This window comes from Cnephaeus nilssonii (genome assembly GCF_951640355.1).
Source record: "Cnephaeus nilssonii genome assembly, chromosome: 13".
Lineage (NCBI taxonomy): Eukaryota > Metazoa > Chordata > Mammalia > Chiroptera > Vespertilionidae > Cnephaeus > Cnephaeus nilssonii.
In genome coordinates, this window is record NC_137084.1 from 24870486 (window position 1) to 24888696 (window position 18211).

An 18211-nucleotide genomic window follows, 5' to 3' on the forward strand; every position below is an offset into this window, starting at 1 on the left:
CAAAAGGAAATGTGGTAGATAGGTCTTTAATACTATAGTGGTTAGATGTGGGAGGGAAAGGGGGTGTTCTCTAATTAAGTCTCTGATTAAGTCTCAGTCCCTCGGTGAACCTGTGTCCCTGGGCTGTGAACTTCACCAGGGCATCTTAGTTGTGTATTTTCCTTCCTCCAGGTAAGGTATGATAAAAGAGTTTCTCCTGAGAGCAGGCCACCATAAGAACAGAAGAATCTGGCGCATTTCAAAATGGTCTCCCTTCCCCTCCCCCTGTTGGAAACACAGGAGATTTTTTTTGGTTAGTCACTACGAGGATCTGTTAGAGTGCCTGGAGGCAAAACACACACAAATGTAAGGCCTCCCTGTGGCTGTGTCCCCCTGGAGTTTTTCTCTTTTAGGCTTGTCCACATTGAGCCTGCCCTGGCCCTGGTTCCTAGGGAGGTTTTTGCTCTGGGAAGTTGTGCTTTTCTGTGTTTGCCTGTTTGTCTCTACAATTTTGGGGGCAATGATTTGCCCTGTGACCTCACTTGTCTGATGAATCTGAACCGAGTCACTGATTTTTCAGTTTGTCCAGCTTTCACTTGTTCTTAGGATAGAGTGAGGATATTGAAGCTCCTTACATGATGGTCTGGACATTGGAAGTTCCCTGCTGGGATGTTTTAAATTGCTGAATGGCCTGATCCTAGTAGAAAATGGAAAAGCTTTTGAGGCTAACATTGGGTATGTGCACAGATAAAACGTGTTAGGAGGGAAGAGAAATGAAGTCCTCCCTGGTATAGAAACTGAGACTTTTCTCCATGACCGAATTCCTGGAGATGTTATTTGGTTTTAAGATATAAAATGGAGAATGATGAAGGAAAGAGTCACCCTAGCTCCTTTCATTTGTTTCACAGATATTTAGGCATTGGGGAGACACAAAAATATCTCTGCCTAAACACTTCACAATTTATTGGACACTGTTGGTTGGCTACTCAACTGCTAGACTCATGGCCTTTATCTGTTTATTCAGGAGCTCCATCTTGCCTACTAGGTCAGAGTCCTTACTCTGTTCTGCCTGGTACACTCTCCCTGCCTGCTTTCTCCTTTTACCTAGAGAAGCATCTCTGATCTAGAGCAGACCCTGGTAGGTGCCTACACATTATCTAACGTTCATCTTCATCCTCATTTTTAGTTATCCACTCCTCCACACAATCATGGACTTCAGGGGGTAGAAACCACCTCCCTAGCCTGAGGGTATATCTGATACATTTAAGTAATCATGGACATTTCATTTTCTATAGCTGTAATTAGTTTATGAGTGTATTTCACATAATTCTGTTTGAGGAGGCATTAGAGAAAGCCTGTAGGAGGGGTTTTAAGGAAGGTTTCTCTGCTTTTAAGAAAGACACAGGAAAAGTTAGCCTCTTTATTTTATCCATTTCATCAGCTTGAGGAGAAAGCACAGAACCAAGAGAACTACGGAGATGTGGGACAGGGGATGTATAATGTGGAGATCCTGCCTTATATCCTGGACTTTATGTTTTATGAGATTAAAAAAAGTCCTTATACTTATATTCAGAGTTTCTGTTAATTGAAGCCAAAAGTATCATAATTGCATATCATCCTTCATCAAATAGCTCAAAAGTCACTTCCTTAGGGAAGCCTTCCTCGAGCCCCACTCCCCTGAGATGAGTCCTGTCTTATTTTCTGATCTTGTAGCTTCTCAGACTTTTCATCTATGGCATTGACCACAGTTAGTAGTTTATTTCTGTGATTATGTGATCAATGCCTGATGTTCCTGTTAGACTTCAGCTTTATGAAATCCCTTATGTCTGTCTTGTGCATCCGCGGCCCGAATAGTGTCTGGCACATAGTAGGTATGCATGAGTAATGCTAGAATGAATGGATAAATGTAAAAACGTGTATGTAAGGCTCAATGGGAACCCGAGGAAAGAGTGCCTAAGCCTAACTGGGAGAACTAGGGAAGGATTGATAGGGGAGGTGAAACTTAAGCTGAATCTTGAAGGAAGAGAAGGAGTTTTCCAGGCATACAAGGTTGTAGGGAAGAGGAGTCCAGGCAGCTGGAAAAATATGTGCAGAAGCCCAGAGGTATGCGCTAAGCCTTTAAGTCCAACCAAATCACATTTTCATTGCAAGAACTTACAGTTCAAATTTATCCTCAAAATGATATTTTTTTTGAGGATGACATAAAGACGTATTTTTGTTTATAAAATGTCTCCTGTTTCTTAGTTTAAATTCCCGAACAGAGAAATTACCCTCCATGTTATTCAGTTTTTCCATAGAATTCTGTCTGTTGCATAAATTCTCTCTACCTCTCTAGTAGACATTTATGTACTCACTGTTTAGTGGTCAGCTGGTGGGGGGAGAAATAGAAACCAATGAAGATACCTTGTGTCTGACACATCATTCTGGTGACCTGGGGAGTCATTCCAATGAACCAGCCAAGAAGGTAATGTGCTTCGAGTCAAATCAGTGAAATGAATAGACAGTGAGTCCATGCTGCCAAATACGGGTAAGTTCTAATCCAAGTTACATCAGATCTATTATGAATTTGGGGGAAAGTCAAATCTTTAGACCGTTATATCCAGGAAACCTAATCATCTGTAGTCGGAACCAGCTGCCGTAGCCCATAATATGTCATGTCCTATATAACACTTCAGAAATTGTTGCAACTGTATCCAATCATTCTGTTCTTCCTTTCCAGGACAAAAATAATGTTTTTTTCAACAGAGAAGGAAACAGCTAGTCCATGGGGTGCTGGCTTGGGATGCTGTCTTCTAATGACAAAATACAACGTGTAAGAGGTCTAGCTGATTTTGAATACAAGCCACCATTGTTTCTTTATGTATAAAGTGTAACCGATTCCACAAACGAGGCCAATATAACTAGGTTATCATCATACCATGAGGCTTATAACCTTGGTCCCAATCACTAAATGTCTCCAGGAAAATAAGTAATGATTTCATCCACCATCGATATACTTTCCAACTAGAGATCTCTAATCCAGGTCTTTGTCGTGAGCTGTATGTGTACATATATCCAACTGCCAAGTGAAATAGCTCAGGGGCAATGCAAGTTCAGTCTGTTTGAGACTGTATTCATTTTCTTGCTCAAAATCTCGCTTCTGCTATTGTGGCTTCTCTCCTTGAGCAATGGAATTACAGTTAATTTCTCCCACCTAGAAACCTGGGAGATATCGTAGGCATCTCCCTCATCCTTCACTTACACTGGGTCATCTAGTCTAGATTGAGCCTTGTAAGTATCTCTCCATTCCCTCTTCCAGCATTTTAATTCAATCTTCTTAATTTCTCATATGAGTTCCTAAGGTAGATTTATAAACGCATACATGGATTTATGACCTCTAATCTTTCTCATTTATAATTCCCTCCACAATGTACCCAGATGGATATTTAAAAAATGAATATCTGATCAAGGCAGTCTATCACTTGAACACCTTTAAAAGGCTCCTCATTGCTTTCAGGATTAAATATCAACTCTTTAGGGCAACACATGTTTCAACATTTTATGACTTGGCTCCCATCTCTGTCTCCAGCCTTGTATATGTCTTCTCACCTTAATCCATCCTCTCCCTCTTCAGCCTCTTATTATACCTAATAATAGTTAACATCTATTGGCCACTCACCCTAAGCTAGGAACTATGCTAAAAGCTTTAAATCAGTGTTTTCCAAAGTTCTCTGAGGTGTTTGCTAAAAATCTAATTCCTGGTCCTTATTCCAGACCCATTGAATCAAAATCATCAGGGAATGACTCTGGGAAGTTGAAATAAACACACACACACACACACACACACACACACACACACACACACCATCATGGAGAGACATTTGGGAAATGTCTCTTATCATTAGAGACATTTGGGAAAACAATGCTTTACATAAGCTTTTATTTAAACCTCATATAAATGAATGAGATAAGAACTGTTGTTAGTCTCATTTATAGCTAGAAAAACTGAGGCTTAAGGGAAGAGGTAATTTGTCCAAAGACACATAGTTAACTGATTGTCATTATTATGATTTGAACGGAGGCATCCAATTCCAGAGTTTACACCACTGTTAAATTCTACTTTCTCACGTGTGTGTTAGCACATGTGCTGTGTGCACTCTCAATTCTCTGTGCCTCTTCTGCCCTTGGAGTTGGGAAGTCGTTTTCCCATCTTTGCCTAGAAAACTACTATCAATCCTTGTTCAACTCAGCTGAAGCTTTCATTACCTCCCCAGTCTGGTTGGTTGCTTTCCCATGAACCATTCTGTTATTTTGTTGACATAATGTATCATCATTTCTGTCCTTGCCTGTTCCCCTACCAGACTAGAAGCAGACACATCTCCAGTCTTTCTGTGCCCTTGGTCTAGCAGAGTTCCTGGCATATCCAAGTTATGTGATACATACCTTCTGAATGAATAAAAGTATAATAAGTCACTTTAGCGTGGCAAGTGCTTGGGGTTTAGATGCTGTGAGTTGATGGGGTTAGGCTCACTCCAGAGAATTACTTGTTTTGGGGTATTGAATGCTGCCTCTTAGAACCAGGCCATGCCCCTTTGAACTCACTTGGTTTTTCATTCTAGGGGTGTTGTGAGGAGAGATGGGATTGAGAAACCAACCCATTCTTTCTGAAGTTCAAAGGAATCAAATGTGTGATACACTTTGGTAGCTCCAATAGAAAAAGAGAATGAAGACGCCAGAAAGGGGCAGTGTTATGAGGGGAAGGGATGACTGAGCTGGCAATGTGAACTCTGGATATGGAAGGCTCAGTGTCAGAGTTCAGAGAATTAGAGAGGTGTGCTGACATGGGCTTGGGGCACTCTCGATCCAGACTCCCAGTGCTATGGGTGCACTATGGATGCAAAGCTAAAGTTAAAACATGGTTGGAAGTAGTGTTCTCACTTGGTCTTAAGGCAGCAGGGAGAGCTCTGTAGTGGTGTCAGTGAGTAAGACTTTTAAGACAGGAGGCTTGGTGAGGGCCCAGAATGTATGGACTAAGGGTCTACATATTTCCAGGATTTCAGCAAACGGTAATGCTCAGGCTGCCCTTTTTGGCAGGGGTACGAAAGGGACCGGGCTCACAGGAGTGGGATTTCCATGGCTGCCAGTGACATCAGTGTTCCACTATTGGGGACAAGGCAGTGGCCACAGAGGAAGCCAAGACCATCAGGTGAAGCTGTCCAGAAGTTCACAGACACCATGTTCATTTAGGAGGGTTGCATGTGTCTTGGGTATACCTTTCCCAGTTATGAGTTGAAGGCAAGGAATGAGGGGAGCTGGCTCATGGACAGGTGTAAGCTATCCTGGCAGGTCTTGGAATATTTGTTTTTGGCACGAGAAACTTGGGCAGACTAGATTTTCTCTTAATGTGCATGCTTGGGTGTGGTGTCATAACTTATGTTTAAAGGAAATGTTGAAATCACCAGGTCCAGGAGGTGTAGAAATTTGGGTAATAGAATTCTTTAACAAAAGTGAATAAAACAAGACCAACTAAAGAATGCATGCATATAAGCATAACCAATCGACACAGACACTAGGGGGGTGAGGGCATGAGCAGGGGGGTGGGAGGCAATGGGGGATAGGACACATATGTAATACCTTAATCAATAAAGAAAAAAAAGTAAAAAAAAAAAACCACCCTAAAAACAAACAACCAAACCAAAAATAAAAACAAAAACAAAAAACACAAACAAACCCCCAACCCCCCCAAAAAACCAAGAAAGGCATCCTTTGTGTGTGTGTGTGTGTGGGGTAACTTGTATGCATATATGCATAGTCCATGGACACAGACAACAGTTTGGTGAAGGCCTGGGGGGAGGGAGGAAGTGGAGGGAAGATAGGCAACGTCTGTAATAATGTCAACAATAAAAAATAAACTTAAAGTGAATAAAACAAATATTTTAAAATATGAACCTTTCTCAAGCATGGTAAAGACAATCATATGCAGTCACACAAAAATGAGACCCTATAGGCAATAGAGCAAAACCACATTTTACATGAGACGAGTTTTATTTGAAACAAGCTTTATTTGAAACAAAGGCTTTTTTTTAGAAAAGGTGTTATTTGAAGAAAGGTTTTATTTGGTACAACACTATTTGTAGGCATTCTGGAGACTCATTTATGGGCAACAGAAATTAGATTGCACATGCGCTACACCAGAAGGGATGCTCTGTTGGGAAAAAGAGAGAACACAGCTGCAGACATCTAAAGAGCTGGCATTGGAGGTGATTTCAAAGAAAAGAAAGCTCTCGTGAGGAAAGTGACACGTTCAATGCCAAAGAAATTAATATGTAAATGACAGGGATCAGGTCCGTGAAGACAAATATCCTTAGCTTAGCTGACCAGATACACTCATGGGAATCTTACTGAGATCACAGGCAGGGGATTCAGTTTCTATTCTGGACACTCCGCCTTAAGATGCGAAGCCTTGACATGACCACATCCCAGTCGGCGTAAGCTCCTTCTAGATGGCGGGATATCTCAGTCCCAGCTTCGTAGCTGCGGCGGCCATGCAGTAAGCGCCAGTTATCAAAAGTAATCACATCCCCTGGACAAAAGATTTCTCAATATGAATAATCATGTCTTTAATGTTTGCAGAGCTAGAAAATGCAAAATGTCCTTGCTGCTTAGCTCACATCAAGAAACAGTATGTTTACTTCTTTACATAAAACCCATGCATTCACTTTGCACTCAAATCAGGCCACTGGATGCAAACAGCTTTAGACATTTTGACATTTAAACTACACAGCCTGGCCGGCTCCTGTGGGCACTTATATTGTTCTTACTTAAAAGGTTATCTTTGTGTAAAATGTTTGAGTTGTTCTTCCTGACTGTTACTTATCTCTTACTTAGAAATGTTTATTTCCAGATTAATAGCATCAAATAATTATAAAGATAATGACCTTCTTGGCTTGTCTTCTATGTTCCTGGTATTTTATGCACATTATTTCTAAGCCTTGTAAAAATCCTAAAAAAAGAGAGTATTATCTCATCTTTCCATACGTTGCCATTAAATGGTAAAGCTTGGATTCCAGCTCCTATTTATTTTGTATTTTTCTCCCATGGTATTTCCATTTTACATTACTACTCTAAAAATCAGCCTGGTGTGACTGCACAGTAGTGGGTTTATGAAGATTCCTAGTATTACTTTGTTATACCACGATCAATTAAAAAAATAATCACAAGTGAAAAAAGTCTTCTACTTGGTCAAATCAGTGGCAGAGAGAAATTATACTTTTTTATTTGAAACCTTCAGTTTGATGTTGTTTTACTGAGTCAAGATGGTCCAGGAAAAACACAGTGCTTTCTGTTCCTTTATTTATTTATTTTTAAAACATTTTTTTTTTTTTTATTGAGAGAGGAAGGGAGAGGGATATAGAGATAGAAACATCATCGATTGGCTTCCTCTTGCATGCCCATTACTGGAGACAGAGCCCACAACCTGGGCATGTGCCCTGACAGAGAATTGAACCAGAGATCTCTTGGTTCAAAGGTCCATGCTCTACCACTGAGCCACATCGGCCCAGCAAAATTAAGCAGTTCTTGAACTTTTCCAGCTACTTGAAATAAAGGAGCAGAGCAGGCTGTTGTGGCTCATTGGTTGAGCATTGACCCATGAACCAAGAGGTCACTGGTTTGATTCTCAGTCAGGGCACATGCCAGGTTGTAGGCTCAATCCCCAGTAGGGGGTGTGCAGGAGGCAGCTGATCAATGATTCTCTGTCACCATTGATGTTTCTATCTCTCTATCTCCCTCTCCCTTCCTCTCTGAAATAAATAAAAATATATATGTTTTTTAAAAAGAACTGCTTTATTTCTGGTAACACTATGTCAACCAGATCAGATAAGTTAATGAATAAACATTACTCCTATAGTTTAGAGTGAGAATCATGAGGGTAATTTGATGTCTACCAGGATAGAAGAATTAAGTACAAGCTTCAGTTTATATTGATTGGCTATCAGGGTAGAAAATATAAGTCATCAGTCTTGACATCAGGCATGAGATTTCCTTAGGTCTATAGCTTATCTTTCAGGTATTTATTCTTTAGGTTGGAGTTATTAAATTTTGCTGTGCTTAAGAAATACCTAGGAACTTGTTAAAAATGAATTATTTTAAAGCCCCGAGAGTCAATAGAGCGGAGTGGGTCTGGGAGTCTGCTCTTTAAGCAAGCTGGCTGCTCCCCAAGATTCTACTGTAAGTGTTCCACATTCAGTGCTTGAGCAAAACAGCTCTCTATTGCTCTAAATGGTTAAGGTTGAAGGAAATACATCCTTTCAGTTGTTGAAAACATGTTCACTGACCTGGATTCATCTTAAAAGTGAACTTGGATTCTTTACAGTTCATGAGGTCCACAAACTCCTTCAGAGCAGCATAAAAAGGCTGAACCTTTTCAACAGGTACATCGAATATCGTGTCTCTTGTTGCATTATTGAAGTTGATTCGAATCACTTGGCCTTTATCATCTAATCTGTTTTTTTTTTGAAAGAGAAAAAGTTAAATATATAAGTCACAAAGTATCGATTTACATTTATAAGGGTCAATTTGTCTTGGAAGATGTTTCTGAAATACAGTATTGAAGAACCCAAGTGCATGTACAGAAAAAGTTAATGTTATCTGTGGTACAATGTATTTATTTCTTTTTTCATTTAGAGAGTATTTTTGAAATCTTACCCCATAAGTGCCAGAATGATTCAAATTGATTTAAAATAAACATTACCGAAGACTATCATTATAAAGTTTTTACGTTTTGGAGAAACAAATTCATTCTTCATTCTTTAAAACAGTAGCTTTTACATTACTAAAGTATTTTTATGTTATACTTTAGAAATTGGGCTTTTAAGTATGGTTTTATTGGAACATTATTAGAAAGAAATACCTGTTTTTTAAAAGTTTGAAACATACTTTTCTAACTCAATCCCTAGTTTACAGATGAGGAAACTGAGGGACAGAGAAAAGAAGAGCCTAGCCTAAGGTACATTCTTTGAATCTTTCTACCTGTGGCACCCTTTGTGCCATCCTCCATGTTACTGACAAGGATGCCATGACTTTAACTTCTTGGGGGTCTTTCATCTTAGCCATTCTGGTAATCAGTTCTTTTTAAAAATTTTTATTGATTTCAGAGAGGAATGGAGAGGGAGATAGAAACATCAATGATGAGAGAGAATAATTGATTGGCTGCCTCCTGCATGCCCCACACTGGGGATAGAGACCACAACTCAGGCATGTGCTCTGACTGGGAATCTAACCATGACCTCCTGGTTCATAGGTAGACACTCAACCACTGAGCCATGATGGCCGGGCAGTTCTTTTTTTCACTAATACCATAATTCCTTGATGAGAATAGTTATGGTAATTATGAACTCTCTCTTCTAGAGTGAAAGGAACCTTGTGATTTATTAATCAAATGCAATAATAATTGTGTATCTCATGGTATATTGTGCTAAGCTTTAATTTCCGAGAGTTCACATACATAAGCAAAAATAATCAGTTTTCTGTGTGTGTGTGTGTGTGTGTGTGTGTGCATGTGTGTAACACAATCTCTGTCTCCTTTCACCTATTATTTACTCTCTATCTGAGAAAACAAGACACATTTATTATTTAGCATTCTCAGCAATGACGTGAGGGGAAATAGAAAGCAAATTAGTTATAAGGTCTATAGAAGACATTGTTTTGTTGATTGAAAAATGTTAGAGGAGATGAATAGCTGGCATCTTGAAAAGCTGCCAATGACATTATAACATAAAAAATACTTAAATATGTAAAAGCTTTGTAAGAAGGAAATCATGTGTACAATAACAGAATAAAAGGAAGGTTCCAGTGCAGGGTTACATGCTAAGAAAAGGTAAAAAGCTCCCCCAAATGAGAAATGACTGGCTATATATTAACTATACAAAGACAAGAATTTAAATATAAACTAGCACCATGGTAACTATAAACCAGCAAGAGATCATCAGTGATGCCAACCATAGAACACAATGAAAGAACTGTAGCATCACCTCCTACAATCTGCTGGTGCTGTGACTCCTCCTCACTACTTACAATATTATGTCTCATTGAGAGAGAATGATACTCGATGGGACTTCTTGAATTTGTTGAGGAAATGGCACTATGGTGTTGTCCACTACATCACATTTTATGAGGATGGGCAATAAAAATTTATTTCAGATTAGAAGCGTCTTGAATCTTGCAAATTAAATATGTTCCCTCCTTTCTTTGTTCTCTAGACCAAACTTGGAGCTGAAATCTATTACCAGTATATGTGTTGAACTTTATGGAAATTCTAGCTAGCTAAAATTTATTCTGCCCTTTCTGAGTCAGAAAGGGGCATTCATTGATCATCTTTATTCATTTCTACTTCAATAATATGTGGTAGTTATTAAATTAATCCCCTTTACTGACTCCCTTTTTACCATGGGTTAGCCAGCATAAGTCACTTGACCAAAATCATGAAACTAGGGAAGGAGTTTTCTTTATGTGATTGAATTTGAAACCACTAAGAAGCATTGCTAATAGCTTAACCTCACCATTATTATTTTTTGTCCAAGTTTCTTTATTTGTTTATTTTTTTCTTGTACTGTATCTAACTCTGTTAACAGCCTCCAAGTCTTTTTGTACTAGATAGGACATAAACATCTCAAAAGAATTATAGCATGTACAAACAAAGAAAATGAAATGAACCCAAACACAGAGAGGACCAAGGCCCTTGATTAACTAAAACCCTCATTGTTTCATCTCCTATTGTTAAAAATACATTATTAAGCGAGTTAATGTTAACCATTTGATATTCTCTAGGCATGTTCTGAGACCTTGAAAATGGTCAAATTTTGGAAATTTACTACCAAAAATAACAAAGCCAAATCATGACTCAGATGGTGAACATTCAGGTAATTTCACTCAATAGCTAAGTTTTTAGCCTCTCTTCACTAGCCTTGCAGAATCGGCAATCATATTGGGCCACAACAAAATTAACATTTATCATGGGTCCCCCACCTCCAGTGGATCCCCTCTGATAAGTCCAGTACCCACCTGACAGCATACACAGTTATTACAGTATTATTGACTATATTACCTGAGCAGTACTTCACATCCCCATGACTACTTTGTCACTACTTAATCTCTTTACTTTTTCAACCATCCTCCTCAACCCCTCCCATTGAGAGCCAGTAATTTATTATCTGTATCTATGAGTCTGTTTCTGTTTTGTTTGTTTATTTTGTTCTGCAGATGCCACATACAAGTGAAACCATATAGTATTAGTCATTCTCTGTCTCTCATAGGTTTTTAAGGTAACTTTTGAACAGTTAAAACTGTCATGTTAAAACAAGTAATCCAAGAGTTAGTTCTTCTCTTTCCCATCTCAATGACTGACCTCTCAGAGAATGTTATCTTGAACTAGAGTTTATTTTTGACCTCTGTCTTTTTCTCACATCCTTCATCTACTATGTCAGAAAAATATGCTGTTTTGACCTACAAAATATGTCCCAAAACAAATGTGTCTCCACACTTCCACTATTACCACTGGGACCATTCATGTTCAAGGCACCCTCTCCTCTAACTTGAAGTCCTGCAGTAGCTTCCAAACTGGTCTTCCTGCATCAATCCTTGCTCTTCTACATTCCATTCAACCCAGCAGCCAGGATGATGGGTTTAAAATGTACATAAGTTTGTATAAATGCAAATGTCTCTCTTTTGGTCAAAATCTTGCAGCAGCTCCTATTTCATTAACAGTGAAAGCCAATGACTTACAATGGCCAGCAAGGCTCTTCATGGACTTTCCCCCATTTGACCTCCTCTCTTACTACTCAGCTCTACCCTGGCCCTTGGCTTGATTGATTGCACCAGACATGCTCCTAGGCCTTCTCAAGTCCTTTGCTCTAGCTGTTTCAGAAAATGATTACCTCTGAGCAATCTTCCTCATTTCTTTAAGTTTTTGCTCAAGTATTGTCTATTCAGTAAAACTTTCATCACCACATTATTTAATCATGCAAGTTCTATCCTCCCTAAGTATTTGGTCCTACAGATTCTCCTTATCCTTTCCTACCTTTCCTTTTTTTCTTGAGTACGTAAAAATGTTTTAACATTCATTGTAATTTATTCATTTGTTTTAAAATTTCTAATTCTCTCATTCTCCATTAGACTGTAAGCAGGGATCTTTGTTTTGTTCACTGATATATGCCAAGCACCAAGAAGAGTGGCTGGCCTCCATAAATATTTGTTAAATGAATAAATGAAGGCTCTATTGTGTATACCAGACAACTGAGTTAGTACACTGGAAATCTGATTATTTATTAAATGAGTTTACTTTCATATTAGTTGGCTATTTCTCCTGAAAGAAGAATATAAACTCAATTCTAAAATTGGAAACACCCCAAAATCCATCAATAGGATCTTATTAAATAAACCATATCCTAGAAACACAGTGTAAAATAATTTTCAAGTAGAAGGATCCATTTTTGGCCTTTTGTAGATACTTAAAAAATTATGATCAGATAATGTCAGATGAAAAGAGAACACCAAATGTTCCATGTAGGGAACATAAGATTTTTGTTGGCATCCATTTGGGAAGACATCCCGTTTCATTCTCAGTCCATGTGGTTCAGATGCGGCTGTCCTTGCCCCGGGAATGAACATGTGACCTAAGAATGGTTAATAAGAATTGTCTGACTTTCTGTCTTTGGTGATTGTTTCAAGGATACACTTGGACACAAATTGGGCAGTGAGTCATTTAGCTTTGTTGTAGCCATTGGGAAATAAACACTTTCTCTGTGCTGTGTTTACCAGATCTCAGGATAGTGAAAACTTGGAACTTTCATTGATTATCTTTGAAAAATGAAGTCAACACAAAGGATGGCAAAGCTAAGGGGTGAAGAAAAAAAGAGATCAATTTCAGATAACACTGTTTTAACTCCTGGATCTATCTCATCATTAGATTCTTCTACTTCTGTCTAAAAATGTTCTGACTAACACAATCATACTGATCATAACTAGGTAGAACTTAGGTTTTAAAAACTAAGTAAAAATTAAGTGTATATGAAGTCTTAGTTATGTCTCATATGAAATTTGATAATTTTTTTTTTTTATGGTGGAAAGAGTCTTTTTTACTGTAATAAAAAGTAGAGCTCTGGCATTAACTGAAGCTTTCTGTGTTTTAGCTTTAGGTTAATGAAGCTTTTGCTGTCAGCTGTTGTATTGCTGTGAGAAATTTATAAATAACTCTTACTCTATAATTTTGTGTTTGGATTGCACAGAGAAGTCGCAGTAATCCACTCCAATGTCTGTGAAGTCCACAAAGGTAGAGGACAAAAGCTGGAATGCCCGAGGATTTTTTTCCTTAAGCTTTCGGCATACGTTAAATCCATCTACAATTTCTGAATCACCCCCGGTGACTGTTTGTTTTATGCAGTGCAGAAGCTGAACCTATAAAAAGAAATAGAGAAATAGGTTTTTAAATGATACGTACTCACATTTTTTGACACTGCAGTAAAGAAAGCTACAGGAAGATATGAATGCACTAAAATCGACAAACCTTTTTTTATCTGTCTTTGGGTCATCAGACAAAGGGGCTGGGGAGAAAAAGTTGCTCACCATCAATAGTTTATAGTTCAAAGATTGTTGCAGTTGAAGACATGGACGTGGGCATACTAATGTTCATTAGTAAACAAAAGGCACAGATGAAAATAGGGGCAGGGTGCTAGCACTTCACGTTGGAGTATTTATGCCCCTCGCCTTGGCCTTACAAAGGAGGTGGGACCTAATCTGGGTCAAGGAGGGTGGATACGATTTTGAAAACGTAGAAAAGAATGGAGAGAGTGAATCAGGTGGCAGCAATGATCGGTATGCAAAAACGCACACTTCCCTGGGCATCAAAAAGTTTGGCTGCCATAGAGGATCACACCTGGGAATGGTAGATGCAGTTGGAAAGGCAATTTGGAACCTCATCATGGAGAGTCTTAAATATCAGATGAAGGGGTATTGGACTTTGTTTTGTGCTCAGAGGAGCGTCATTAAAGGCTTTTGAATATGGAAGTAAAGACTGCATTAAACTATATCAGTCCAGTGGTGTTATATGGGGTAAATTATTTAAGGTGGGAACTAATGAGAGTGTAATATAATAGTTCATATGGACGGATAAGAAGCTAATGATGGCCCTAGCTGGTTTGGCTCAGTGGATGGAATGTTTGCCTGCAGACTCAACGGTCCCAGGTTCGATTCCGCTCAAGGGCACATGCCCAGGTTGCAGGCTCGATCCCTAAAAGGGGGCATGCAGGAGGCAGCCAATCAATGATTCTCTCTCGTCTTTTATGTTTCTATCGCTCTCACCCTCTCCCTTCCTCTGAAATCAATAACAAATATTAAAAATAAAGAAGCTAATGATGAGGGCTATGAGGATGAATAAACCTAAGAAATATTGGGAATGAGAAACCAAAAGGAGAGTATTAGTTATTTTTATTAAGGTTTAGAAGGAAACGTTAAACATTATTTCATTTTGTAAAGCAAAACATAGTAAAATTTAAAAAATACTTTCTTCTATTAAGCAGTTTGTTTTCTTTGGTTATGTGACTCCTTTTGGTAAGTCAGCATGGGTGGGTTATTTCTAATAACTAAATTTAGACCCTGACTTTCTGCTTAGAGAGACTAACCGCATTCAGCTGTGAAAACTTTATTCTTACAGAGTGGAATAAAAGAAAACAAAAAAGCACCCAATGTCTGGCAGTTCTTATTGAAAGGAAGAGGCAAATATGATCAAATACCCAGACTAGGGGGTAATTATGAGTGGGGAAAATATCGATTTAACTTGCTTATCTCCATAGATTTTCTAGAACAGTGCCATCCATTTGAACTTCCTGTAACGATGGAAATGTAGTGACTAGTCCCACATGGCTACTGTGCATTTGAAATGTGGTTAGTACAACCAAGGAGCTAGATTTTAGCTTTTATTTAATCATAACTAATTTAAATTAAAATTTGAAAAGTCATTTGTGGCTCATGACTACTGTCGGAAATAGTGCAGGTCTAGACCACAATCCTCCAACCTCCCCAAACTACATACATTTTTCTCAATGTTTTAAATCTTATGCATACTTGTTCTCAAACTATGATTGTGTAATTTACATTTATTAAGTCCTCAATCTGGTCCTTAGAATTTTATACTTTTGTCTTCATTTTATAGGTGAAGAAGCTGAGACCTAGAGTTGAAAAATTCAGCCAGCTAGTAAAACTCAGCTAACCCATGGTAACACTGCTATTCAAACTTTGGTCTATTTGCCTCAAAATCCTCATACATCAACTTCCTTTCCTATAAAGAGAGAAATCTCTTTATAGCACTCCTAATAATTCAGTATTGTTTGGTGTGTGTCTCTGTGGTTTGTAAATATAAACTTCCATCGTAGATTGATGATGCCTTATTTTCTGATGTTAGGAGAAAACTGGTCTAAATTAATAATAATTCAGTCTTTAAGTTTATGCTGTTTTCTTTTAAACTAAAACACACACATGTGCCAAAGCTGACCAAGTCATTGCAGAAAACCATCTCATCACTAGGGCAGTGAGGGGTGAAGCAGCATGATTAAAAATAAGATAAAATGAAAATTTCCACTTCAAATATATTAAACTCCAAGAAGACAAAACAATAGCATAACTTTGTCCCTGGGAGAATCAAAATGTTCCTTAAATCCTTTTAGAATTTGCCATAATGAAGTCATAGAATATTTCCAATATACATCTTTAAAAAAGGTCAACTGATGCCTTTTACATATGGCAAGGCCAACTAATAATCTTCTCTTGTATATTTACATTTTAATGCAATCTTATGAAAGAAAAAAGGTGATGGAGCCAGACAACATTTTCACTGCTAACTCAAAAGAAAAATACTGTATTGCGTGATGTGTATAAAACCCAATTTTATTTCATGTAAGTCATACAGAACCAAAAATATTTTCTTTCTAAATGTTGCTTTATGACAGCATGTGACTTCTGGCCCAGTCAGAGAAGTCGGCAAAGCAACATCTGTGTTTCATTAGAGCCGTGTCTCCTTGTCCTTGCCCCATATGATCCAAATTGATCAAATGGAACTCTCGACAGGTAACTTATCCAGATCATTTCATCTGTACTGGAAGAACATGGACTAATTCTGTTTGTTATGGAAAACACTGGAACTTAGGGACAAATCCCCCTCAATAATTCAAAATGGAAACTTGAACAATAAACAAACAGTGCCTACATTTTAATGATTCCTCTGCTAGAATTTAGACATTTCAGGAATCATCTTTTATTTTAAAAATCTCCCATTTGGTCATTAACTTTAGATGTTTCATTTGCTGATGGGAGACAGGCACACTTTTGTGGCATTTCTTTGCCTCTTTATAGCATACCTGTTACTAGTATGTCTCGATTGCAAGGAAAGGTGCTGGGTTAAGTCTTGAGATATAGAGAAGTCTAAAATTAAGTTCCGTATTTAAAGAGTTTGTTATATATGATAATGTCTATAAATAATCATCACATTATATAAATGATGGAAATTTGAAAGTCCAACTCAAGACCCATATTGTGCAGTGAAAGATGGAGGCCCAAGTTCAAGTCCAAGTTCCCTATTCATCAGATGTCACCCTGTGAAAGTATTCAGCCTTGCTGTGCATCATTTCCTCATTTGACATAAAAAAGACATGATTTATTCTGTCTACCTTAGAGGAATGTAGCCGATAAAATGGTATAAGTAAAAATACCTTGAAGGGGTGTAAAATGCTGTGAAAATGTCAAGCATTATACTTCAGGAATATTTATGAAGTCATTTAGTCACTTTTCCATAGGCTTTCAATTTTAACCCAGAAACAAAACCTAAACTCATAAAAAACAAACAAAAACAAAACAAAACCAGCAGATAATTTAAAAATTCAAATAAAAGCTTTCTAGTTTGATTTTTAAAACTTTAAAAATCAAACTAGAGAAGTTGGAGAAGTTCATCTAACTTCTCCAACCTATCTTGAGCAGATGAATGGGGCCGATTAGTTTGGTTTTTAACCCCAAGGGTTTTAGAAAATGTCTGGACCACAATTAGAACAAATCACATTGTGTGTGTCTCTTCCTGCCTCCAAACCCCATCTGAAAATGTGACCAGAATGGTCATTTCAGTATCATTTAGTTCAAAGAAATCATGTGGTATCATTCTCAACAAAATAATTTAAAATATGAAGTCATATTCTAGACTAGCTTAGTTAATGCAGGCTAGGACAACGGGTAACAAGAAGGGCACAGAGAAAAGGTGTTCAGTCAACATGTTGAAGAAAAAAAAACAGACAAATTTTGATTTTTATCCATTTTACCATCATTAACTAGAGAATTAACCCAAATTTCCACTTCCATTTGCCCTTGAAGATATGGATTTCTGTGTAATGCATTGTCCTATTTAACTCTAAAAATAGAAACAAGCCCAGCTCTGTGGTTGAGCAATGACCTAGGAACCAAGAGGTCATGGTTCAGTTCCCAGTCAGGGCTTATGCCTGGGTTGCAGGCTAGCTCCCCAGTGTGGGGTGTGCAGATGGCAGCTGATCAATTATTCTCTGTCATCATTGATGTTTCTATTTCTCTCTCCTTTCCTCTCTGAAATCAGTAAAAATATATTAAAAAAATAGAAACAAAATATCTTTTTAAAGGTAGTTTCCTGACCATATACTTTTTGGTTTAGCAAAATGATGCTTTTGCAAAAATGTAGCTGGTTTACTAAAATGACAGTTTCGGCCCTAACTGGTTTTGCTCAGTGGATAGAGTGTTGGTCTGCCGACTGAAGGGTCCCAGGTTCGATTCTGGTCAAGGGCATGTACCTTGGTTGTGGGCACATCCCCAGTAGGGGGGGTACAGGAGTCAGCTAATCGATGTTTCTCTATCATCGATGTTTCTAACTCTCTATCCCTCTCCCTTCCTCTCTGTAAAAAAAAATCAATAAAATATATATTAAAAAAATGAAAAATAAAATAAAATGACAGTTTCGTAATAACATAGGGGAAGAGGATCCTAGACATTCTCCCGAGAGATTTGTGGCTCCACGCTGAACATCCGCCTTGACGAGGAACCTGATAGATGGGAGAGTAGATGGTTTCCCAAACTAGCCAGGGTTACTCTGCTCCATGCATTTACACCCTCTTTGTAGTCTGTCTTTGCAGCTTCTCCCATAAAAGGTGAACTCTACTTCCCTCACTTCTTGAATCTGGTCTAAACTTATGAT

The 18211-nt window shown here is 38.1% G+C and overlaps 1 protein-coding gene across 1 annotated transcript in view; it reads right to left on the bottom strand.

The window, feature by feature from the left end:
* Window positions 1-6380: 6380 nt before the first annotated feature.
* BBOX1 (gamma-butyrobetaine hydroxylase 1) overlaps window positions 6381-18211 on the bottom strand; it is a gene marked incomplete at both ends in the record, with an annotated part of 45059 nt that continues 33228 nt past the window's right edge. The window contains 3 exons of the mRNA XM_079788810.1: window positions 6381-6541; window positions 8295-8461; window positions 13214-13410. Of these exons, the coding sequence (XP_079644936.1) occupies window positions 6381-6541; window positions 8295-8461; window positions 13214-13410 (525 nt within the window). The remainder of the gene's footprint in view (window positions 6542-8294; window positions 8462-13213; window positions 13411-18211) is intronic.